General features: G+C 35.8%; 1 protein-coding gene across 1 annotated transcript; it reads left to right on the forward strand.

The window, feature by feature from the left end:
- Nucleotides 1-769: 769 nt before the first annotated feature.
- Nucleotides 770-20,232, forward strand: CHORDC1 (cysteine and histidine rich domain containing 1). The gene is made up of 11 exons (XM_040631006.1): nucleotides 770-968; nucleotides 4,327-4,376; nucleotides 7,438-7,494; nucleotides 8,401-8,558; nucleotides 10,904-11,007; nucleotides 11,648-11,706; nucleotides 15,391-15,461; nucleotides 16,237-16,342; nucleotides 18,239-18,358; nucleotides 18,773-18,835; nucleotides 19,093-20,232. The coding sequence occupies exons 1-11, from the start codon at nucleotides 905-907 to the stop codon at nucleotides 19,237-19,239; spliced, it is 999 nt and encodes a 332-aa protein (XP_040486940.1). The 5' UTR covers nucleotides 770-904; the 3' UTR covers nucleotides 19,240-20,232.
- The last annotated feature ends 5,909 nt before the right edge of the window (nucleotides 20,233-26,141 follow it).

Genomic DNA, 26,141 nt, shown 5'->3' on the forward strand with positions numbered 1-26,141 from the left:
AGCTGGTATCCTTAATGTGTGCTCGTTAGTGTATTACCACGCTTTTTATAATGCACTTGATGAAATCTTACTAGCGCTTCCAGGACTGAAGAATTAAGTATTGGCAAACCGATCAAATGGAGGTTAACATGAAACAGCACCAATTTACCCCAGGGTCTTAGAGCAACAGTGACCATTTCCAGCGCTGTATTTGATCAATACTATAGATACCCTGATTTTAAGTGCTTCGTATTTTCAACGTGATTTGGCCTCAATCATTCAGTTATCACAACTGCTCCCGATGCCTACATTTCTCCAGCGCTCCAGAGATCAGGACAGCGGAGACCCAGTCACCCAGGGAGATTTCGTCCCGGTCCTCTCTTCTTAACTGAGCGACACCGTTCTAGGCAGAAGATTCGCAAATCCTGTGCGGTTCTGCACCTCCTCCTGAGCAGCTGAGCGGCGAACTTAAAGACAATGCCGTGATTATACTACTTTCAAAAGCAAGAAGGAGGCTGCGGTGCTGGGGCCCAGCCGTCAGGGCGGCCGCTTGGCTGCACGAGCTTCCCAGTGACGAAATCTGCAAAGAGCACGTCAGTCCTTTGGATGCCATCGCTTTCTGTTTTTAGGGTTTCTCGTCTTCAAATATCCGGCGCCACCTCCAAGCCCCGCTGCCAGCCTCCGGAGCCCGACTCACAGCTGCCCCGCAGCCGCCAGACCTCCCGCCGCTCCCTCCGCCTCTTCCCATCTGCTCTGCGCCTGCGCGACCGGAAAATTCGCGAAGGTTCCTGAAGCGGAACCGGCCGTTTCCGGAAGCCGGCAGCCGCCCCAGCCGTCAGACCGGTGGTTGCGACAGTGGGGTTGTACGCGTACCCTCTTGCTCTTCCCGGGGTTTGGACCCGACCTTTAACGGTGGGGAAAGAACATGGCCCTGCTGTGCTATAACCGGGGCTGCGGGCAGCGCTTCGATCCCGAGACCAACTCCGACGGTAAGAGAAACGCGCCGCCAGCCCTCTTCCTCCCGTCTCCCCCTCAGTCGGGGGACGCCCTTGGGCCCAAGGGCGTCCCGGGGTCCGCCCGCGAGCCGTCGCCGCGCTGCCCCCGTCAGGGTCCCTCCGGGCCGCCCTCGCAGCCCGCCCGCCCGAGCGCCCGGCAGGGGCATCCGACCGTCTCCCCGCTGCCGCGCAGCCCCACGGACCCGCTCTCCGGTCCCACGTGTTGCCCGGTCGTCCGCTCACAAGCCGATTCGTCTGGAATTTAGAACATCTTTCTCCCTTCCCTGCTCCCCCTCCGCCCCGTCTCTTTGGGGGAGCAAAAGTTAATCAGGTGCTACAGGGCGCTCTTAGCGGCTGGCGTGCGTGTGTATGTGAGTGAGAGACAGACAGAGACAGACGGATGGGAGGGTTGGGCAGCGGGCGAGTTATGTGAGCATTTAAGTTCGGCTCGTTGTATGAGCATAGAAGTTTATTTTTCTGAAAGTCTTGTTTTCCGCTTGTTAAGTCCACCCAACTGTTATAAAGTTACCTTTTTTTTTTTTTTAAGTGTCGCGGGTTGGGAAAATTAATCTGTATCTTTACCCTAAGTTTTGCTGTGTCTGGCGGGGTGGACGGTACATTTGTTACCCTTGTCTGTCTGAGTAGCCTTATTTGTTGCGTAGTTTTGCTATGATCCTCCCATTTTAATAACGTGCCATCTCCAGAATAAAGTCATTGTTCCTACGTGCACAGTTAAGGATGTAAAGTGAAAGTTAGTGACTAGACTAGGTGAACAACCAATTTGAATTTGAATTTTGAATGGTAAATGGGATAGAGTGAGTTGGTTTCTTGAATATTGTGGGCAGTGACACCACTTTGTCAAATTCAGCTAGCAATTACTGTATGTATTCTATACGCCAGACGTCGGTCTGTCATTTATTACATCATCTCATTTAATCTGAACAACACCCCTATGAAGTAGGGATTATTAGACGTATTTTATAGAGCGGCAGGGTTCAACATGGCAGCAGCATGGTTCCTGCATTGTGAAGGAAATTAAAATCTGTGCCTTTTAAAATCTTTTCTACCTCTGAGTTGTCTACTCCGTGCACAGGTGAATTGGTGACAATTTAAAATGAAGTTACTCAAAGAGAAAATTGTGACATTTCAGTGGATGACAGAATTGAAGAATAAGAGGTTTTAAAGCCTTTGCTTTTGGTAACCTGTGTAAAAAGTAAATTGCCTTAGTGTCTGCTGTATTCTACTAATATTAAATAAAGGGAAAGACTGAGGCTTTGTTGCCTAGGATAATAACGTCCCAAAGTAAATATGTCTGTTTATAGAATGTTCTATACCAGCCTGAAATTATGAGGGAGATACAGCCATTTTTTGGAAGTCAGGAGCGGGTGTGTGTGTGTGTGTGAGAGAGAGAGGGAGGGAGGGAGGGAGGGAGATGGAGATGGTATGATGCCTAGGAAAGAGATGGGAGAGGGGAGAGTGGGAAAGTGAGAGGAGTAGACATTCAAGGATGTGTGATCAGTACTAAATTCAGCAGGGAGCTCCAGTAAGGTTGTGGAAAGTTTAGTTGCTTTAGCAAAATGGGGGTTAGAGACTTAACTCCAAGGAAGTTGTTTCAATGGGAAGTTAAGAAAATGGAGATAGGAAGTAGAAGATAAGAGCTAATAGTAAACTGTGGACTTGGTTAGGAGAAAGATTTTTGGAGTGGGAGAGGTTTGACCTCTGGATGGACAAAAATAAAAAGCCTTCCTTCTAAGCTGATACCAGTTTTTAGTTTGAAACACAAGGTAAATTAATGTTAAAGAAGACACAGTTGGTATCTTTCACATATTAAAGAGTTATTCTGGAAAAAGCATCACTGCACAGTTTTTTATTTAATACGTATTTAGAAGGAAACCGAATCAGCTACTAAGAGGCAGAGCCAGAATTTGAGCCAGGGTCAGACCCAGTGTGAAAAACTCTTGGCTCTTAACTGCTACAACGTTATAGTTTCTTACCCATAAAACATAGCTTTCAGCAAAACTGTAAACCTGATAAAGGCTAGAGAGGAAAATAACCATCTACCTGTTATTTACATTCGAAAGCAGATTTTCAAATTTTGTTCCTACTAGTTGTAGGGTTAAGACCTGACTCACTCCTGTCGCCATGCTGCCCAGACTGACCGTTATGATGATTATGACTCTTAGTGGGTTATGCCTTGTGCATTTTATGCTTCTGACTGTATGTAAGTTTGATATTTGAAAATACTATATTCTGTTTTTGATCCTATTCTCAACTTCATATCCCTCTGCATATTCATTTCTACTTTGAATCTCCTTTTTCAGCCCTTAATTCCATTACTTGCCTTAATTCATAGTTTACTTACTGTACCATGAGAATACATGACACTTTCTTGCTCCACTAGCCTAGCATAGTATCTGTGTAACACCTGGTTACCAAGGAAACCATTCTGGCTATTAATATAGGATAGGAAGATTTCTGTAAGTACCAGTAATTAATCATTTTAAGGCAAAGCCAGGAATCAGAGGTTGTAGCCAATTAAAAGCTGAACAGACAGCAGAAGGTGGGGCAAAGTAGCCTTATGAGAAAATTGCACAGATGTGGAGCTGACCTGTTTTTCCTAAGCTTATGGTTGTAGCTAGTCAGACATCTAGTTTATTATTACCTGATCTTTTAAAATGTAATACTTCATATTGCAAAGTGTATTAAGCTTATTTTCAGAAGAGTTAGTGAAAATTGATGGTGTAATGGGGAGTGGTAGGGAAATACAGAATAAGAATCAGTGGCAACCCTGAAAATAGACTGTAGAACTTAAACATCTATTTAATGAGGTTTGTATCTAGGTATTGACGCCTGTCTACGAAAGTTAAATTAGCAATTAGATATTAGATCAGTTTTTAAAAATTTTGAACCTGTCCTTCTAAAATACCTTTTTAGAGACTTTCTTGGACAATCTGTGGATCGACACACATAAGAACACTTAAGTTTGGTAGTATTTTTGTAAATAGAATTGGAAGGTGGTGGTCAAAATTGTGGAGCTTGAAGTTTTGATACTAAACAAGTTTAACTACAGAGATTAAAGGAATAGAATATAATTTGTTATACTTACACTATTCTGTATTATTTTTATCTACAGCTGTCATACTCTTGAATTAGAAATTTATTACTATTGTGATGCAGTACTATATTAAGCACTGTGTGCATGCATCAAACTCAAGCATTTGTGAATTTTTAAGGAAAAGCAGAGTATTACCTGTATTTGGAAAAAGGATTAAATGTTAACACCTGGAAAAAATGTTTTTTTCTTCATAATAAAGTATATTTTTTCCCTTTTTTTTTTCTTTTTTTTGACCAGATGCTTGCACATATCACCCAGGTGTTCCAGTCTTTCATGATGCCTTAAAGGTAAGAACTTGGTATATTTCAGTTTCTTTATATTTGTACGTTAAATTTAGAGGTGTAATACTGAACTTTTATTTTCTCATCTTTTTTTCCTCAACTTTTGACTTTTTGTTTTCTTAATGACCATTTTGGGGTGCTTTCAGCAACTACGCCATTAAAGGCAAAGACAGTAGATGGTGATCTTAAGGTCTTTCTTGGTTTTAAAAATTACGTTATTTCCATTCCAACTCTCATTTTCTATAGTCTTCATTTCTTTTTAATCTTGAGGGAAAGTGAAAGCAGTGTATTGCATCTTAGTTTCTTAATCTGTCAGGCAACTACTGTATAATAAGAGCAGCTCTGAATTTTAGGAACGATTGTTACAAACAGTAAAGGGTGCCAAACTGTTTGAGATACCACTGTTTTCCACCTGTACTTCCTCTTCCTTCTGGAGAATTAGAGAAATAAAAAAATGGCCAGATTTTTCTTGGTGTGTTTATTGATCTTTTACAATTTATGATACTATGGTAACATTTATCTCAAAAGATAATGTGTATTTCAAAAGAAAATGTTGTGATGTGGCCGCCATGGTTTTATGTGTCGGTACTTTGTTTTTAGGAACATAAACAGTCTTACATGTTTAAATATTGTTGATGCCTTTTGAATTTCTATATCTTCCAAGGAGTAGTTGGACCCTTTTGGTATTTAACTGTTAGATAGCCAAGTGTTAATAAAGGTATATAAGCAGATAAGTTTGTTAGTCTGGTTAGTGCTAAGTGAGGAAAACAGAACAACCATTTGAAAGCAAGTTGAAAGCTGACTCTTCTTATATCTTTTTAGCTGCTTTACAAACTTTTGGGGGATGGAAACTGGTTCTGTGGGAATATGTACTTTTGCAGAAGAGTGAGGGGATTTTATCTTACCTGGACCGCCATTTATTCTAGGTTTATTTTTCTTAACTGTATGTTTTTCTTTTTCTTCTCCTGTGTTTCTATCTCCTAACCATAGACGTATTTCACCTTTGTCTTTAGCTTCCTATTTTCTCTCATTTAGTTCATTTGTTTCTGTCCTTAAACGTCATCTCTGTGCCCGTGGCTTCTGCAGAATATTTCCATTTCATTTGCAACTGCAAACCAGTTTTTAAAGTGAACTCTTACTCCAAAAATAGCCTGCATCTCAGCTTTGCTGCTGCTTCATTCAGTCCATTGCTCTTTTTTTTTTAAACTACCCAGCTGTTAATCACCCTGTTGAATTAATTTTAAGGATTTCACTCTGAAGTATTTTTGTCCCTCTCTCTTTTCCAATTCTGCTGTTTATTATTGTCTCTATAAACATTTCTTGAAGACCTGTATTTTTTAAGACTATTGGATTTCACATCGCAAATATGTAGACAAAATAGATAAATCAGTGTAATGTCTACTATTGCCGGATTATTGGTAAATAAGCATTGCATATGCAAAAGAAAACATTTTAATATTCAAATTATAAGTGGCATAGACAGAGAAGAGAGACAATCCTCATTAAGAAATGACAATCTTAGACTCACATACTTAAATTTATCTTTCATTTTTTTTTAAGATTTTATTTATTTGAGAGAGAGCATGATCAGGGGGAGGGGCAGAGGGAGAAGCAGACTCCCCCCTGAGCAGGGAGCCCGACACAGGACTCGATTCCAGGACCCTGGGATCATGACCTGAGCCAAAGGCAGATGCTTAACTGAGCTACCCCAGTGTTCTGTCTTTTGTTTTTTTTTTTTGTTTTTTATTTTACTGAGGACTGCCTTAGATCCCGGATTGGCATTTGGAAACAACGAGTATGTATCATGTATGTATCCCAGTATCCCCAGACTATCTGCTATAATTCTTTATATATGATGAAGACAATAAAGCTTTTTCAGGATTCCTGGGTGGCTCAGTCGGTTAAGCGTCTGCTTAACGGGGTCCTGGGCTCCTGGGCTCGAGTCCACATCGGGTTCCTTGCTCAGCAGGAAGCCTACTGCTTCTCCCACTGTCTGCTGCTCCCCCTACTTTTGCTCGCCTGTGCTGTCTCTCTCTCTCTGACAAATAAATACATAAGATCTTAAAAAAAAATAAAGCTTTTTCTCGTACAGAATAACTTTTCTAATGACTATATTATCAATGCTAACTAAATACTATATTTTAAGGTTATAGTAGGTTTTCATCTGTAGCAATTCAGAGTAAAAGAGAATTCAATTTCAAAATAGAGGAAAATTTAAATTATAGCATGTTTAACGTTTTCATTAAACTAATTCTTTAAAATAATTTTGCGTAGTGTGAAAACAGTCCCTACCAAAGTCTTCATATAGTATATTGAGAAAAGCAGTGAGCCCAGGTGGATAGGTGCAAATCCTAGCCTTTAGTCTAATTTGGAACATCCCAAGTCTTGAAACTGCCGCATTTTTATTTTCTTATTCTTCATACTACACTGGAATTACAGATGACAGCTTAAAGCCATTTTTTGGTAAGCCACTTGATGTTTTGTTTAGAAATCACAGACAGCATTGCAATTTCTGTATTTTTATGCTTGTCACTAAAAAGATCATTTAACCTTCAAAGACCTAACGGTTCTTAGGCTGCTATGCTAATCAGTCTATGTTGTTCTGAAAATAGAATGCTTACTATTGGGGAACACCTACAGTGAGTTTTTCAGAAGCTGAACTATTACAATTAATGTCTCCAACTTACTGGATTTTTTAAGTAAAGCACTTCACTTACTCCCTAGATCCTTTAAAATATATGATGTTTTTAGAAATTATAAAATGTTTCTCTTCTAAAAATCAAGTACTAGTCTTGAAAAAAGAAGCAATTGTTTCCCTATTTTAAGGTGCTTCCTTTTGTGATCAGTCACAACACAAATCACCTTTAACATTGGTTAATTAGCTTTTTTTTAAATCAAAAACTAAAAATCATTTCACTTGATTAGATGAATCATTTATAACACTTCACAACTGTGAAATCTATATATGTGCAAGTCATTGCCAGATTCAAGGACATGAGTGCAAATAGACTCTTCGTGGGTTGTGGTTCTATGCAAATTCAATTTTCAGTTTTTTTCTGTTTCATAGGGTTGGTCTTGCTGTAAGAGAAGAACAACTGATTTTTCTGATTTTTTAAGCATTGCAGTAAGTATTAATTTTTTTTCTAGATTATCTCCTGAGAAAGTACCAATAATGGAAGCCCCAGATGTGAGGAGTCTGATTTGGGACATCTGTTGAGTAGTCTGTGAATTTGCACCTTTCTTTTCAAGTGGAGCTCACCTCCCTTGACAGCATTTAAAATAAGGAATTTTCCCGTTTTAGAGATAAAAGTTTCACGATATTAATTAGCCAGCTGTCAGTATAGGTTTGTCCTTGATATGAGTAGTCTTTAAAGTATATCTAGAAGGAAGTGGTAGGTAGCAATGTAAGGCATTTTTATAGTGAGGAACAGTAGATACTTCTCAAATCTAAGTTCTACCACGATGTACCATTTATTCTGTATGCCCTTAAGAGAGAAAACAAAAGCTGTTAAGGAAATGACATGCCATTAAAGTTATGATTTCAGGGATGTGACAGTGCATGTTTGACTCACCTGCCAGATTTCACAAATACTGTTTTACTTAATCCTCTCCAAAAATATCTTAAGTGCCATTTCCTCCATTTTGAGGAAACTGAAGTTTAAAAAGATTCCCTTGCTCAAGGTCATATAGCTAATAAGTAGAAGAACTAGGGCTCAAATCAAGACCCTTTGTGTTAATAATTTGTAGAATTCCATGTGAGATTTCCAGAATTTTACTGTAAAAAAAATTTTTTATGCTGTGTATATAGTGTAAGCTGATATTTATGAAGTGTAATTCAAAGGCTTCTTTTAAAATACATTAAGATGTAAGAACTTATTTATAAATATTGCAAATTTAGGGTTCTGTTTTTAGTTTCTTAAATATGTCTGTGTGTAGAAAACGTACAATAGAATTTATTAATAAAGAAAACTAATTTTTCTATCATAGCCTGTGAAACACATGATAGGGTAACTCTTATCTTTACTAACAGGGCTGTACGAAAGGCAGGCATAATAGTGAGAAGCCACCTGAGCCAGTCAAACCTGAAGTCAAAACTACTGAGAAGAAAGAACTTTCTGAATTGAAACCCAAGTTTCAGGAGCACATCATTCAAGCCCCTAAACCAGTAGAAGCAATAAAGAGGCCGAGGTACACTTTATACAGTTGTATATTTTTGTCACGAGTGAATAGTAGCATTTGTTCTTGGCATTTTATGATTTTACGTAATACCATTTATAGCTGTTACGTAGGTCACCAACTTTTTATCATTTGATTTTCCCTTAAGTATATCTTCCATTTTTATTCCCCCTTCAGCTTGAGAGCATGAACACAATAAACTTCATTGCATATTTGTTCAGTATATCATCATAATGTGTCCAAAGCGGAAGAGCCCACATCTGTCTTGTGACTTGACATGTCTTTTTCACTGTGGCATAGTGAAATTCTAGAAAGAAATTGTCAGAGAATCCGTTTGAGTTGAAAAAGAACTTTAGACACCTTCCTCGTCTTTCCTCTGCTGTTTTCTTGAATATCTTCTAGGACTTTCCTGACAGAGGATATTTACTTCCTTTCAAATTTTAAAGTAGTCCATTTTATTGTTACTAAGTGTATAGTTTTTTCCTTGTATTGAGCCAAATTCTGTTTCTTTCATTTGTCCGTATTTTGTCACTTAGAACAAGCATAGTTCCTCCTCTTTTACTTTTGGATACCTGAAAACTGATAATTTTATTATTACTATTAAACTTTTTTATTTATTTGATTTAGATGGCAGATCTGTTAAAGTACTTTTAAAACACCGTTTGCTTATTTTGCAGTAGAGTTACACAGATTCTTCATACTTACCTTCTGGCCAACTCAACTCTGTTTTACATTCTCACACACGCATGTTGGCTGCCACTGTTAAACCAGGCCTCCTTCATGTTGCACTTGAGTATTGTTTCAGAACCAAAATATAAAACTTAGAAAACAGATGGTTTTTGGCCTCAAATATGGCCCGAGTTGAATTTTTTTTTTTTAAAGATTTTATTTAATCATTCGAGAGAGAGTGAGAGAGTGAGAGCACAAGCAGGGGGAGAGACAGAGGGAGAGGGAGAAGCTGGCTTCCCGCTGAGCTGGGAGCCCGATGCAGGGCTTGATCCCAGGACCCTGGGGTTAAGACCTGAGCCGAAGGCAGCGGCTTAACCATCTGAGCCACCCAGGCCCCCCCCCCCCGCCCCGGTTGATATTTTTATTCCCATAATGGACTTAATGGTTTTCATGACTTTTTTAATTGATCTTAAATAAATTTATAGCATATTGAGTAATACTGGACCAACATAAGAAGCCTGAGAGACTTTCTGACATTTGTTCATTTAGCCAGACTACTTAAACTGATTTTTATTCATAATCATGAGAGACTTTATCAAATGCCTTGCTGGCTGATTTGCCAGTTACAAAAAAAATTATGAGGAAAAGACAACTTTGTCATGGCTCATTCTTAAGTATTACAGTGGTGTCTACTATAATTAGCAGTATGAGTTAATATTTACCTTAACTAATGGACTAGTAATTTACTTAAGAGGTGAGAGAAATTAAGTATTTTTCCATAAATTCATTTGGTCGTATTGTAGAGATAATGGGAATATAGGTTTTTATGTACTGTGTTAATACTTCCTACAATAGTTTTCATTAAGGACATGGAATGAATAACCTAGTATTTCTATTTTTATTGTTGCATTTATTAATATTCGTAATACTTACCGAATGGCTTTAAATAAATTGTACACATAACACCATTATGAAATGTTGGGGGGTGTTGTTACTGATTTTTAACCCTACTGAAATTGCCTTGTCATATAATTTTATCTGAATGTATGGGTGCATATAACCAGTGTCCACACAAAGTGAATTATCTCCACTGGTAGGAATATGGAATAATTTAGAATGTAATTGTTGCCTGCTAATTGTATGCTCAGCGTTTTGCTTAGGTGTGGAATATAAAAGTACTCTATGGTTCCTTCTTGGCGAACGTGGATTCCTATTCTTTTCATCCTTCCCATTAGACCTACTGATGAATAATTTACCATGTTGTCAATAGCATGATTATTTGAGACTTAATGTTTTATTGATTTATTTATGTATTTATTTATGGAGGAGGGGCAGAGGGAGAGAGAGAAAATCCCAAACAGGCTCCACATCCCAGCGTGGAGTCTGACTCAGGGTCCGATATCACAACCCCAAGATCGTGACCTGATCCAAAATCTAGAGTCGTGGACTCTTAACCGACAGAGCCACCCAAGTGGCCGAGTCTTAATATCTTAGTATCATAATTTTTCTGTTAAAACTTGAAAGTATAGGTACATATAGCAGTTATTTGTAAAATACCATTAAATAGGAAAAACTTGATTCACAAAGCATTTGGCTTTTTAGAAATAGATTCTTAGTATATTTATTTTTAGTAAAAATATATATTTTGGTACATCAATAATGGTAATAAAATTTAAAAAATTCTCCAGCCCAGATGAACCAATGACAAACTTGGAATTAAAAATATCTGCCTCCCTAAAACAAGCACTTGATAAACTTAAACTGTCCTCGGGGAATGAAGAAAATAAGAAAGGTAAGATTTTATTTTGTATTTTTTTTTTCCTGTACAATTACCCAGTTATCTAAAAGAGACAGCAGTATAGTTCAGTGACTATAAATATGAAGAGGTAGTACGTTATAGTAAAGAATTTATTTTTGTTTTCTAAATACTAGTAATACCAAAAATGAATTCGTGGTTTATTTCATAATGTCTTTATTAAAATGAGAAACTTAAAGATTTTTTATTCTATGATTCATTATTTTTTAACTGGTAAATTTATTTGATAATTGTAAATGTTTCATTGTTTGTGATATAAAATATGTTCAATGTATTCTGACCTACACTCGATACCATGGAGGAAAGTAGTACCCCTTTCATTATTTCTCTTATAGGGTTAAGATGTTGGATATTGTATTGCAGTATAGAATATAAATGTGTCATACATCATTTGGGGACATGGGCAAAACCTAATCACAATAATTGATTTCTTATCAGCTTTTTAAATATATTACCTGAAAGGTCATGTGGAAAACTTAATAACTTAAAATTATTTTAAAATGTCAGTGGTTTTTAGATTTAGTATTTTTCCAAATACTTAATGAAAAAGGTTATTTAAGCATGACTGACTAAAGTATTTATTTTAATGTTTCTGATTTTCTTTTCTTTGTTTTAGAAGAGGACAGTGATGAAATTAAGATTGGGACCTCATGTAAAAATGGAGGGTGTTCAAAGGTACATATTGTAAAATTTGTGTTGTGTCATGGAAGTAAAATTGTAATTTTTGAAGAAGAGGGTGCAATTTACTGATTCAGTTCAGCAAACATTTGGGTGCCTGTTATGTATTGGTCAGTGTGCTATGGACTAGGGCTGTGAACATGGATAAGAGACTCTGTCTCTGACGAACATCATACCTGACAGAATCATGGAAGAAGTAATTCTAATTCAGTCAGCATTTACTAAGCACTTACTGTGTGCCAGACATTGTTTGGGGGGCTGGAAATACAGTATCAAGTAAGCAAAAATTTCTGCTGTTGTGGAACTGATAGTCTAATTTAGGGAGAAGGATAACACATAGGTAATTAAATATTATGAATTCGCGTAGATAAGAAGAAAATATCGTAAACAAGGAGAGTAAAGCTATTAAATAAGGCTGTCAGGAAAGTCCTTTGGGAAGTGACACTAAATCAGAAATCTAAATAATGTAGCAGGTGAGTTATGTAAACCTTCAAGTTTATATGGGAGCCTTTAAAGGCTCTACACAGGACATGTGTAGAGCCTTTAAAGCTTGGCTTTTCAAGAAATTATGAGAAAGGGCAGTGGGGCTTGGTCAGGGGTGTGAAATACGAAAAGTAGGGATAAATGAAATAGGCAAGATTATGGCAGTCCTTACAGGGCACAATGAGGGGTTTGGGCTCCCCCCCAGTAAATGGGAAGACATTCTCTATTTTAAGGAGGGGTTTTAAAAAGATCTCTTTGGCTGATAACCTGGCAGATATAATGGGGTACTGGGAATTGGAGGAAGGAAAACCAGCTATGATGCAATGTGCAAGACCAGGCAGTGGGATTGAGCTTATTTTTTAGAAGTGGTTAAATGTGGGATATACTCAGACATCTCAGTGAGGATTTTTCCTACCCCTCTATGTGAAATTGCATGCCTTTCAACATCTCCACTCTCAACTGTCCTTTTTTTCTCCAGGACATTAATCACCTTATAACACGCTATTTCTTTTGATATGTATTTTGCTTATGATCTAACTTTCCCTTTCCTTCCTCCTCTCATGTAAGGTTTACAAGGACAGAATTTTTTTTGTTCTTTGCTGTATCTTAAATGCTTAGAACGGTGCCTGCCTGGCTCATGACAAATCATGCAGAACGAATACTATTTGGAATATTAGCAGGACTTGCTAATGAACTTTAAGTGGAGGGGACTTGGGGCTCCAGCAGCTAGGTGACTGGTGACACCATTAACCAAGAAGGAGAAAACAGGATTTGGGGAGCAGGTTTGTAATTTTCCCTCATGTTAAGTTTGAGATCATCTTTCTTATTTAGGGATGGAAATGGAAATGTATTTCCATGCATGTAAGGTAGAAGCAGTAGATGGAAGAGAGCGGCTGAGTACTGGGGTGGAGGGTAGTGCAAGAAGACCAGAGAGAACGATCTCAGATGGATTTTGAAACATGAATGTCAGTTCCGTAAATGGACAAAAAGGGAAAGGATATCTCAAGCAGAGGTGATAGGAGTATACAGCAAACAAAACAGTTAATAATGTATAAAATTTATTGGTGTGGAGATTAAAAGAGAGAAGTAGGGGCCAGGTCTTTAAAGGCTTTTACGGTGCTTAAAAGTTAGGTTAGAGAGGCTATTTGATCTTTTTCATTGAAATATACCATTTAAAAGTATATAGATGTAAGTAAATTTATAGCTCAAGGGATTTTCGCAAAGCAGAGCCTTCCTTATACCTTCTCCCATTTATTATTTTCTCCCAAAAGTAACCACGTTTTTCTATCATTATAGAGTACTTTTGCCTATTTTTGAGCTTAATGTGAATAGAGAATCGTAGACCAGGTATTCTGGCGTCTGTCTTCCTTGGCTTAATGAAATGTGTGTTAGAGTTATCTTTGTTGCACGTAGCCATAGTTCATTTTCATTGCTTTAAAATGTGCCACTGTGTGAATGTTTCCAGTCGACTTACCCTTTCTGTTGTCCTTTAAGTTTTTTTGTTTAATGCTACTGTGAACATTCTTGTGCCTGACTTTCGGGACACCGGGATACATTTCTGTTAGGTATATGACTGGAAATGGAATTGCCAGGTCATAGCGTGTGTATGTCCGGCTTTAACAGATACTTCCTCATAGTTTTCCAAGGTGGTTGTATTTACACACCTGCTGGCAGTATATGAGGCTGATTCCATTTGTTCTACACCTTCGTAACACTTTGTACTATTACTCTTCTGTATATTAGCCATTCTGGTTAGTGTGTAGTGTTCCATCGTGATTTTAATTTGCACGTTTCTGATGATGAGATTGAGTACATTTCTGTATGTTTATTGGTCACTTGGATATTCTCTTTTGTGAAATGTCCAAAATCTTTTACATATTTTTCTATCAGTTGGCTTTTTCTTACCGATTTTAGAAATTGTTTTTATTTTTTAACCAGAGAGAGACACTCTACATTTTCATTAAAAAACAGAGACTGTTTAATTTTAATGGAACCCGATTTGTCCATTTTGTTTGACTAGTGCTCTTCGTATTCTTTTTAAGAAGTTTGCCTACTTGAAGACTGTGAATATTTTCTCATGTGTAGAGGCACGTTAAAATGTACAAACCACCTGAAGCTGATAACTGTAAGGTGTGAGGTAGATATAATTAAAGGACTATTACAAGAGAGTGATACGTGTTTTAATTAGAGAGTAGAGTACAGACATGGAAGGCAGAGAAAAGAATTAGAATCTGTTACTATCGTCTCATTGTCTAGCAACTGCTAGTGATCATAAGGAAGGTTAGCAAATTAAACTGATAGATATTTTCAAGCTAAACAGACAGGGTTTCATGATAGAAAACATGGATGGAGAGAGAGGAAACTGCAGTTTTGCTTTGGGAGACTGAATGCATATGGTGCCATCAAATAAGGTGGGAAGGAGAGTAGGAGTTGAGGGGGCAATAGTGATAAGTTCAGAATCTAACATAACTTGATTTTTATTTGCTTATGGAATCTCTTTAGGAGATGAACACAGGCAGTACTTTGGATTTACCAAAAGTAAATATACAGAATTTTATTTTCTGTACTTGTAGGTGGTTGCTATAAATACCAAAGTAAAAAATATACTGCTGGCTGCATCTGTGTTTTATTAACATAACTTTTTGTGAATTCATCTGTAGAGCCTTCACCTACAGCAGCAATGGGGCCCGGATCTTCCAGACAAACCCTGGATATATTTCTAGGTCTGCAGCTCATTTTACCCTTCCTAGGGATAAGACATCAACAACACTGTAGAACTTCCAGAATTGCTTATTAATTCGTAATGCCCACACAGAGTTTCCTGTACACATAAATCATGCTGTAACTGTATTTCCGTTGAGAGTACTAATCCCTTGGTTTCAATATTGTTCTGTAAATTTAAATACCTGAACATGCTTGAATTGTGATCGCATACCTGAAAGTCTGAAAGCATCTTAATATATCCCATTGTCCACTTTGCTATTTGCCTTTTTCACAGGGAACTAAAACTTAAGCATATCTAAAAAGGAATCATTTTTCATTCCTTATTGGAATGGCCTGGGGTGAATTTATGAACGTTCTAGGTAATTGTTATTTTTTGAGCATTTTCATAGTTTTAGACGTCACCAGTTCTACAGATGTTTATGAAATCTGATATTAAGATGTGAAGCTAATTTTTCCCTCTTTTTTCTCTTTTAGACATATCAGGGTCCACAGAGTCTAGAAGAAGTCTGTGTATATCATTCTGGAGTACCTATTTTTCATGAAGGGTAACTTATACATGACTAATTAAAACTTCATGGTAGAGGTTAGAAAAGTTAATATACCTATAAACATTATTTGCCATGCAGCATTTTAGGTATTTTACTTACATTGTCATATAATCTTTAGAATAACCTAGAATGTGGGTTTTGTCTTTTTACATATGAGAAAACTGAACCAGTTATTACAGTGAAGTGGCCATTGTGATTCAAACCTCATGTTTTTCCTTATTCCCTTATTTTTCAGTGGGATACTCTATTTGGGCTGGGTAGTTTTTAGTTTGAAGGACTGTTCTGTGCATTGCTGGACATTCAGAATTACTGACCCTGGGGCACTAAGACACCAGTATTGGGTCATCCAAAAAAATCCACACTTTCCACAGCCCTCAGCTGAGATCTGGCCCCTCTTCCGTACTATGCTGTAGTTTATAGAAGTGCAGTACCATGTTGAAGTCTTCAACTCTGTTAAAATCTTTGGTCATATCACTTTTTCAAGCTTTATGAGGAAACTGGAATGTGAGCCGTTAGTTAAAAACAGATTTGGAATTTTGTGACGGTTTTGCGCATCTTCACTCAGGAGCTCCAGAACTGCTACAGTAAATGCTGTTCTGGTTTTAAAATGATTAGGCTTCTGGAAGTTTTAACTGTTAGTAACTTAAACACTTTGTAGGATACTTAAGTTGCACACACTTAACTTACCTTTTAAAATCACATTGTCACTGTACTTCTGGACTTAAGTGGTCGTAAGATTTTATTTCTGAAGTTTTTCTATGATAATTTAAAGGATGAAATACTGGAGCTGTTGCAGAAGAAAAACTTCTGATTTCAATACATTCTTAGCCCAAGAGGGTTGTACAACAGGGAAACACATGTGGACTAAAAAGGATGCTGTAAGTAGTATTTTCATAAGAACATATTGGGATATATGTATCTGTCATTTTTTAAAGATTTAAGATTATTGTGTCTTCAGAAATTAAAAAAAAATGTTTTTCTCTCTCTCATACAACAAAGGTTTGATGTGCCTAAAAATTAAAATTAATTTGAGTCAAGCTCCCAGAGTGCTGCCCTTTGATCCAAGTAGCCATTGTGTATGATGATGCAGATCTGCAGGTTTTTGTGAAATACTAAAGCCTCTGCCAAGATTGAAGCATGATTTTGTAACTGCATAGACTCTTCCCACTTTTTGTTTTTTTAAAATCATTTTTCTACTCCTTTGATGTTATTAATCACTTGGACTTTGGATGCTCTTCTGGCCACTGAAAACTTCACTCAGCCATTTACGATGCAATCTCTCCACCTAGCGGCCAAAGAGAAGGATGGCAAACTTGGTCCAATTGTCTTGAATGCCTCTGCTTGCTATGGGGTAGTTTATCAAAACAACAAAAAAAGCTTTAGTTCCTACTTCCCTGGATAGCTTTTTAAAAAGATATAGACTAAGGAAATAAGTGTCCAGAATCCCATTAAATTGTAAGAAGGCAAGCAATTTATTGCTCAGTAAGTAGCATCTTCGCTATTGTAATGTATTTTATAATAGATTAAATATACTAAATTAGTTTTATGTGCTATGTTGGCAGTAACAACCCCGCTAACAATGAACCTTTTCACTATATGTGTCTTTTAACTTATAAAGTAATGGTAAGTTTCCAGATTGCTTTAGGGATTCATTCATTCTACATTTGAGTATTCTATAGTTTCTGATTTTTAGTAACATGCTTTGGTATTATATTCTTCAAGTAACAATAATTCGTCTGCCACAAAACTTGCAGGAATGTTTTACTAGCAAAAAGACTTAGTAAAGTCTCCCTGTATTTTCTCCAAGGACCAAAATTTTGAAAGTTTTAGCTTAACAAAATAAAATGTTGTTTTCTATTACATGCAGAAGTTTTCAGAGTATAACCTTGATGAGATAATGTTCTTGTTATGTTTTAATGCATATACTTGTCAAGTATTAAGTGTCTGAGCTATAGTAGTTCAGGACAAAAAATGTAAGTGATAGAAGTAATTTGAATTCAGTTAGCATAAGTATACCAAAATGTAAATACTGCTTTTTCAGTGGTAGCGTCTCACAGTTTCCTGCATTATGTAACTAAGTTGCTCTCATAAATTTACAAAACAAATCACAATTTGTCTCTTTTTTAAATAGTCCTTGATAAAGCAATGTTCCACTGGTAGGTAATAGTTATTTCTATAATAATAACCAAAACATAACACCCACCAATTACCACTTTTTTCTTCATTTTATCATTAGAGGAAAACGAACTATAACAAACAGCAGATAGCTATAAGTAGTTAGTTCCAATTTGTAGAATTGGAAATTTGAATTTGTAGTCAAATTCTCACAGAAGATAGGTGGAAGATTTCTATGCATGAGGTTAAGATGTTATCTGGGTTATTTCACTAAGCAAATGTCTTATTTTAGTCTTCATAGAACATTTGTATGACTGTGCTTAGTGGATTTCAGAAATGTTAAAGTAGGATAAAATTTAATAGGAGTTCTTAAGTTGTCTTTTTCAATGTATAGTAATGCTATGGCCCTAAAAGAAAAAAAAAATTAAATGGAAGAATAAGCATGTTCTCCAACCGTAAGACTATAAAGATTATCTGTATTGTGATATATGTTATTGCTTAAACCTTTTGGTGGGAATTTTAGAAGTTGTTTGCCCTTAAAAACATTAAGGGCTCAGCTGCACATGGTAATTTTTTTTTTAATTATTTGGCTCAGATTCCTCTTTTTTTAGAGGTTATGTGGCACTTTGTAAATTTATAAGGTTTTTCTTCTTTTATAGGGGAAAAAAGTTGTTCCATGTAGACATGACTGGCATCAGACTGGGGGTGAAGTCACCATTTCTGTATATGCTAAAAATTCACTTCCAGAACTTAGCCAAGTAGAAGCAAATAGTACATTGGTAAGTACATTAAATATCTTTGAGAAAAAATTGTCTTCATGCATTATTCTCTATATTAATATAAAATACTGTGGGTCAATTTTAAGATTCTTTAATCTTTTCCATTCGAAAAAATAGTTTGAAATTACTGTCAGAAACTATTTTAAATGAAAATTTCTGCATAATAGAATTATTTCTGAAGCATTCTGGAGATACTATAATAGCTTAAAGATTTATCAGATAATAGCTAGTTCTCAGTATGAGACTTAATTTTTCTTTTCTGTTAATGGTTTCCTCAAAAAAAAATATACAATATTGGAAGTTCGTTAAAATAGCTTAAATGATTTATATCAGTATCTTGTTTTTATAATCATTGTTTTAAATCCTATTCCTTTGATTTGGATTTGATGAGTTAACTTTCTGTATATTTTTCAGTTAAATGTGCACATTGTATTTGAAGGAGAGAAAGAATTTCATCAAAATGTGAAATTATGGGGTGTAAGTATCAATCCAGAATTTTTTCTAAGACTTTAAAATACCCAATTTGTACAGTAAAAAAACCCATAATTTAGAAACCAGTGATGCAAAATAGGTATATAGCTTACCATTAATTCTTACTAAAAACTTTAAATCTGGGTATAAAAATGGCCTTAGAAGCTCCGAGTTGTGATTATTAGCACAGACAAGACCAACATTTTCCCCTAAGACTTAGAAAACGACATCGAGGCTTACCGTCATTCTCTGATGCATTGCAGGTGATTGATGTAACACGAAGTTATGTAACTATGACCGCGACAAAGATTGAGATCACCATGAGAAAAGCTGAACCTATGCAATGGGCAAGCCTTGAACTGCCTGCTACCAAAAAGCAGGAAAAACAAAAAGAAGATACAACAGAATGAGTTGACAGGGAAAGAAAGTTATTGCCTATTTCAGAATTCTTACTATGGGGTAAAATGGTGGCTTGCTGCTGTCCTCTCTTGTTGTCGCTGTCGTGGTCATTGTCGTTGTTGCTGTTGTTGAATCTGGCAGTTCAGGGTCAACGGTAGGTTCTTAAAAGCCAAAGTCAGTTTATCTTTTCGTGCCTCCCGTCGTCTTTTTGAGTTACCTAAGTTTGAGTATTCATTTCTCCTCACTTGACAGAACTGTAGTTATGTCCTATACTTGAAAAGCTAGAAAGTAGCTCATATTTCTTGGAATAATACTATGTTTAGCAGAGAAATGTAAAAGAACATTTGTTTTGTTCACGTATCTTTTCTATTATCCCATAATTAGTAAAGCAAGATGGAATGTCGGATTTTTAGTTTTTTTTATAAGTTTGTGTTCCTATAATACTTGAAAATCTTTAAGGAGGAGATGAAGCTCTGCATTGTTTTATCCTCGGGAAGGTTACTTTTTCTAGGAGGAATAATTCTGAGGTAGTGTAGTAGCTAGTTAAAGGGGAATATATGCATTGAATAACATTGGAATTAGTTTACAACTAATTAAATTAAAACGTTATATCAGTACCTATATTACTTGCCAAGCACTATGATTTAAATGCATAGAAAACATAAATGAGAGTAGGGAGGTATCAATTTGGTTAAAATTTGCTGTTTTATTAAGACTAAGCAATAATGTTAAACATCTCTTTCCTGGTTATTTTATAAGGTCTTTGTATGGTGTTATGACTAAATTGTACCTGATTTCTAGCCTACACCCTCTAAAAATCTTAGTTACATGTAAAATTATATATATACACACACACACATCTGGCCTCCCTGATGGAAAACTGTATGTATAAAATCATAGATTTAAAGGCTTATGGAAATACATTAGGGTATCAGAAACTAAATATTTAAGCTTTGCTTTATGAGAAATATCTATTACATGTTAAATAAAATAGCTGAATTCTTTTGGAGTTTTTTTTTTTTTTTAGGCTTTCATGAACAGCTTAACAGTTCTAGGTGCTACAGTGTTGATTCTATATTGTACTTCATTAGATAAGGTATCACAGATGTAGATTGTTTATACTAATTGAACCCATTAAAGATAGTTTACTTTTTGAGGCAATGCAGAGCTCACCAAAAATACTAAAATTAAGAAATGTTTTGAAGGCCAAAACTTTGGCATAACTTAAGAAATTTGGGTATGAATTATGCTAATGTAGATTAAAATGATTATTTCTCAAGCCCCTTGAGTGTTTTTCTTTTATTCTTACAAAGAAAATTTGCATAAGTACAGTTTTAGAAGTATAGGTTAATAAAGAGTTAGTATGTCCCACCAGCCTTAGCAGATAACTACTAAAGGTAGTTATGTAATTATTTAATGATTTAGCTCTGTTACAAATAAAGACATAACAAATCTGGCAACTGGGCTTTCATGACACATGGTATTGTAATGAAATACCGTGTAAGACACATGGTATTGTAATGAAATACCATGTAAAAATTTCAGTACAATTGAGCCAAAATACAGTATCTGAGTTTCTAGTACTTGGGGTTGTATTTAAATTTTTGAAAGTTATCTTACATAATTTAAGGACCTGAGTTCATTGGAAGACATAAAATCTTGTTTATTGTTTAGGCGAGAGGTTGATGATTTGATTAGATTTGAGGTGATGATTAATATACCTTTTTTTAATGTTTTCTTCTTGCGACTTTTTTTCCCCTAAACAGTATCTTAATATGTTACATGCAGTTGAACTGTTAATTTAAAGCAAGTGGATTATTCACCTGAGAGTTAGTTACAAAGCACTGACTGTGTGTGTGTGTGTGTGTGTGTGTATGTGAGAGAGATGCAGCTTATATATTTACTTACATTCGTGGTTACATTAGTGACCATTCTATTTCCTCTCTCATTCCTGTGAACCTCTGATTGTTGCCCAAATAAAAATCTAAATATTTTTATCTTAGACTCGTACATAAAGGGACAGAGTTTTTATCAAGTAAATGTGTTACTTTATCTGTCAAGAAAATTAAAAATGTTTGTTAAGTTTAGTGTTTCTCTAGAAATATTACTACAGCAAAGCAGTCAAAACTAAGTTTATTATACACTTGGTAACTAAGCTGACAGCTAAACTCAACATGGGAAATAGAAAATACTATTTTTTCTTGTTCAGTACCTTTGCTAGTTTATAAAGATAATAAGGTCCTAAGAGTTGAGCTTTTATTTTTTTTAACCTCTTATCTTGAGATAATTTTAGATTTATAGAAGAGTTGAAAAAAAAAAGTAGAGAAGTCTTTATTTCCTATAGTTATCTTTGCCTTGTATTAAAATCTCATGTGACCATAGAACATGTACAAAAGTAAGAATTAATACGATACGTACAATACTACTACCTAAAGTATAGCATTGATTTGACCATCCTTTTTAGTGGAACACTTGAAGGGTAGTTCTTAAAACCTACCCTAGTTTTCTTGTAATAATTTTAGCTAATAACTTGTAAACCATTACAAGTATAAATTGAAATCAACCTACTGTAGAGAGGTATGTTTACATAGGTCAACGATGTAACTTCTTGTAACCATATACTGGCAAAGGACTAATGATCTATTTTATCATTTTATGCTAGAGATTTTAATTCTTATTAAGTATAACTTGTTTGGTTTTCTTTAGACAATTCTGTAACCATTTAAGGGTAAAGAAAACCGTAAAGAGTTCTTGCAAATATTTTAAGGTGACTTTGGAGTATTGCTCTGCCACTCCTTGCTTTATTAAAGAAAAATTCAGCCATTCCCCAGCCTGAAACTGCATGACACCCAAATAGATAAATTTTTAAAAGCTCATTTAGAAGTTCTGTTATCAGTTTTAAGGCATTTGGTTCTGTACTCTTTTTTTTTTTTTTTTATAACTACCAGGTATTTTTAAGTTGTCTCTTAGAACATTAACAGGATTTTGTTTGTTTCATTGCATATTAGTTTTGATTAGGCATTCATATTTCGTATTGTTTTTATTCTTTTGCCTATGTCATAATTTTGCGGCCTCAGTTCTGAAATGCAAGCTAAGTCTAGCTTGTTTTTAGGTTTTGTTAATATTTCCTTTATTTTAATTGTTGAGTCCATAGGCAGTTGATTTTTTACCTGATTGCTTCCTTACTGCCTAAGTATCTTAGAACTTAAACTCATCTGGAGTTGTTGCCTGACTTGCCTTTTTTATTTAGGTGTAGATGCCTGAGGCTTTATACATGTAGCATTATCTCTGAAGTACTGAGCTTGCAGTGTTTTTCTTCTCCATAATTACTGTTTGATTTTAAGTTTTTGTATAGTTCTTAGTTTTGAAGAATTCCTTCATGAATGGTTTCTCTAAAGGGCATGTTTTAATTAAATGTTAATTAATGACCTTTCTTAGTTTTCCAATTTAGTAGGCCACCTTTAATGTCCATTAAAGTGAAATAAAACTTCCAGCCTTAAACATTTTTATGTTGATTAAAAATTGTGTCAAAATAATTTGGTTTCCATTTCTTTTTGACTAAGCAGGTATACTGCCCAAATGACTGAATTGTTAAATTATCTTTAAGACTTCGCTAATTGAAGTAAGATTTCTTTTAAGCCTGGAAGAGAGAAACATCGCTGTACCTGTAGTACTTTCCTGTATCCTCCAAAAATGAGACTAGATGAATGCTTTTAAAATACTGTGATCCTTTCCTTCAAATGCTTATTATAGTTTACAGTTCCATGTTCATATTTTATTTGTATGATTAATTTGTTAATGTCTGTATACTCTTGTAGACTGACAACAACCTTGACTGTGTTTTGGCCAACCATAATATCTCCCATTTCCTAGTATAGTGTTTGGCATGTTGATTGGCTCTTGTAAATATCAAGAAGATCCGCAGCCCTTCTTATGGGCCACTCACTGTTCTAAAGACTTTAATGACTATGAACTAATCCTAGTGATAACTATGAGGTGGGTTCTATCATATTACAGTTGGGAAAAGTGATTTATTGCATAGGTTCAGTAACTTGGCTAAGTCAAAGCTAGTGAGTTTATAGAGTTTCCATTGTCTTTTGAATAATGGTATGTGCCCTGTGTGTAGCTTTACAGATAGGAATTCGTATCTGCATGTTAGAAAGAAATGAAACAGCATCAAATTTGTCTTTGTTTCCCCATTAGTATGAGACCAACTTAAAGCAATTACGTAATTGAAAGTGTCTGCAATGTAAGATGCCTGCATAGGAAAGACAGATAAGATTGTAAATACAGGACAGATAGCAAGGGGTGATGTGACTTTCATCTTCTAGGCTAGGCCAGTGGCTGTCAAAATACCATTTCTAGACCAGTAGGATCAACATCTTGGAATTTATTAGAAATGCAAATTCTGGATCCCCAACCTCAGACCTTAGTAGGAAATTCTGGGAATGGGGCCCAAAAATTTGCAGAAAAATGTTGACGTACAATAAAGTTTGTACTAGCAACATGGAAGTGTAATTAGGCTTATATTTTTTTCCCTATTATCAACTTAATGTCTTTTAAATTTACTTTTTGTTTTAGAACAGTTTGGGATTTAAAGAAAAATTGAAGGTAGTACAAGAGAGTTCCCATGTATGTCATATCCAATTGCCCCTATATTAACATCTTACATTAGTATGATATATGTGTTAGAATTAATGAACCAGTATTGATACATTTTATTAACTAAAGTCCATACTTTATTCAGATTTCCTTAATTTTTACCTAATGTCTTTTTCTGTTCCGGGACCCCATCTAGGATACCACATTATATTTAGTCATCATGTCTTCTTGGGCTCCTCTTGGTTTGACAGTTTCTTAGACTTCCTTCAAAACCCTAACAGTTTTGAGGAATACTGACTGGTCAGGTATTTTGTAGAATGGCCCTCACTTGAGATTTGTCTGGTGATTTTCTTAGGGTTGAATTTATGTGTATTGAGAAAGAAAACCACAGACGTCGGTGTCATTCTCATTGGTGGTATCATGGATACATACTCTGAACACGCCTTAACATTTTGATTATCTAAGGCAGGATTTTTCAGTTTTTTTTTTTAAATGTAAAGTTACTTTGTTTCTTTCTGTCCTTCAAAAGGAAGTCACTATGTGCAGTCCACACTTACAGAATTTTTGTGCATAGATTTGTCTCTTCCTAATTTATTTCATCTTTTATTTATTTCATTATGGACTGTTTCCTATTTCAAGTTATAATCTAGTATTACAGATTGTTCCAGCTTTGGTTATTAAGGCCATTCAATTGGCTCCTGTGTTTTTTTGTCATACTGCTGTCCTCTCATTGTGGGGTTTTTAGTTTTGTTTTGTTTAGCACTTTTTTAATTTCTGGCACTTCAAGATGTTCCAGTGAGCCGTTTCTCCAAGGATCCTTGCTTTATTGAAGAATGGTATTAGTGGATGTTAGGTGTATACTCATTGCTACTGTAGTGTCTTTGCTTCTAGGCTCACTCACCTGATTGCAAGGAAATGTATATACCAACCTGTGTCTATACCCATATCTATAAATGTTTCTATAAGGAACCATGTATCTGTATTAAGCTAAACATGAGTTCATACTTATATCTCCAACACTAATATGTTACCACATAGATCACTCTAGCCTCCTCCTCTTGCTTCTCTGTAACTTTACTCCTACAGTGAAAACATGGCTTCTACCATCTGCTGTGCATTTGCTTAATTGTTCAATTGCAGTACACATGTATAGCAGTATCAGAATTATTAACCTAACCTCCCACGGAAGTTTATCGACTAGAGTACAGTGTTTGTTTCTTCTTGCCTTTAGTCTTACTCATTTCAAGACTTGTACAGACTCAGAGTTAGTCGATCACCTTTTGCCTTCAGTTAGGTTATTCCATATGTTTGTAATACGGCTTGCATTTTATTTTAGAAAAGAACAGTTTGATAGGAAGGTGTAATTGGAAGTAGTTATAGGGAAAGACCACATAGGATGAAGGAATGAAATGCAACAAAAGCAGCAGGACAAGAAGGGGATAAATTAAGGGACTCAGGATCTTAAAACTGCAAATTATTAGGGGCTAGAGAGTGAAACTTTTGGGTAACCCCTAGCTTTGTGATCAAGATAGGGAATATAGAAAAAGATACTGGAGGAAGTGATTTTCATAGAGAACTGCTGAGTCCAAGGAAAGTTTATAAGATCCAGGTGAAATAGTCCAGGCTATCGGTGAGTTTTGAGGCTTATGGGGAGGCCTTGTCTGGCTCTCAGGATTTGGAAATCGTAAGTAAATAGTAATGTAAGTATTCCATTTAGCTGACTTTGAGGATTGATAGCATTCTGAACTTCAGAAAACAGTGACAGACCCTGCCCTTGAGTATGATGAAGTAGAAGTACACGGGCGCCAAGAAAAGTCAGTCCAATAAGGGACTGTTCAGGCTTAAACTGAATATGCAGTGCGTGCTGCCTGAACCACCTGCCCCGGGTCCTGTATATGAAATTGAAGTTCTTTGCCAGAAGAATGCGGAAAGAAGGCTGCTGGGTTGACAAAAACAACATAAATTCACCACAGACTATCTCTTGCTTGATTCTGTCAGTACCTGCGATTAACAATTTAGTTGGGTGTGATACATTCTTAAGGTGGCAGAAAATGTAAAGATTATGTGTGTCAACAAATAAAATCCACAAATTATAAACGTTCAATGCATTGGGCTTATTAGAATTAATGGGTTTCTTGGAGTTAAAATTGTTAAAACTTTAAAAGGTTCCCCCTACTAATGAAAGCTAGATTCTAATGACGGACTGGTTTCAGACTGCAGACTTCATATTCGAGGCCAACTTGGACTGGTTTTGATACCTGAAGGATTTCAACCAGGACACTTCCCCACCTCCATAAAACTCCTTAAATTA

Source organism: Ursus maritimus, unplaced genomic scaffold, assembly GCF_017311325.1.
Source record: "Ursus maritimus isolate PB19 unplaced genomic scaffold, ASM1731132v1 scaffold_16, whole genome shotgun sequence".
Classification (NCBI taxonomy): Eukaryota; Metazoa; Chordata; class Mammalia; order Carnivora; family Ursidae; genus Ursus; species Ursus maritimus.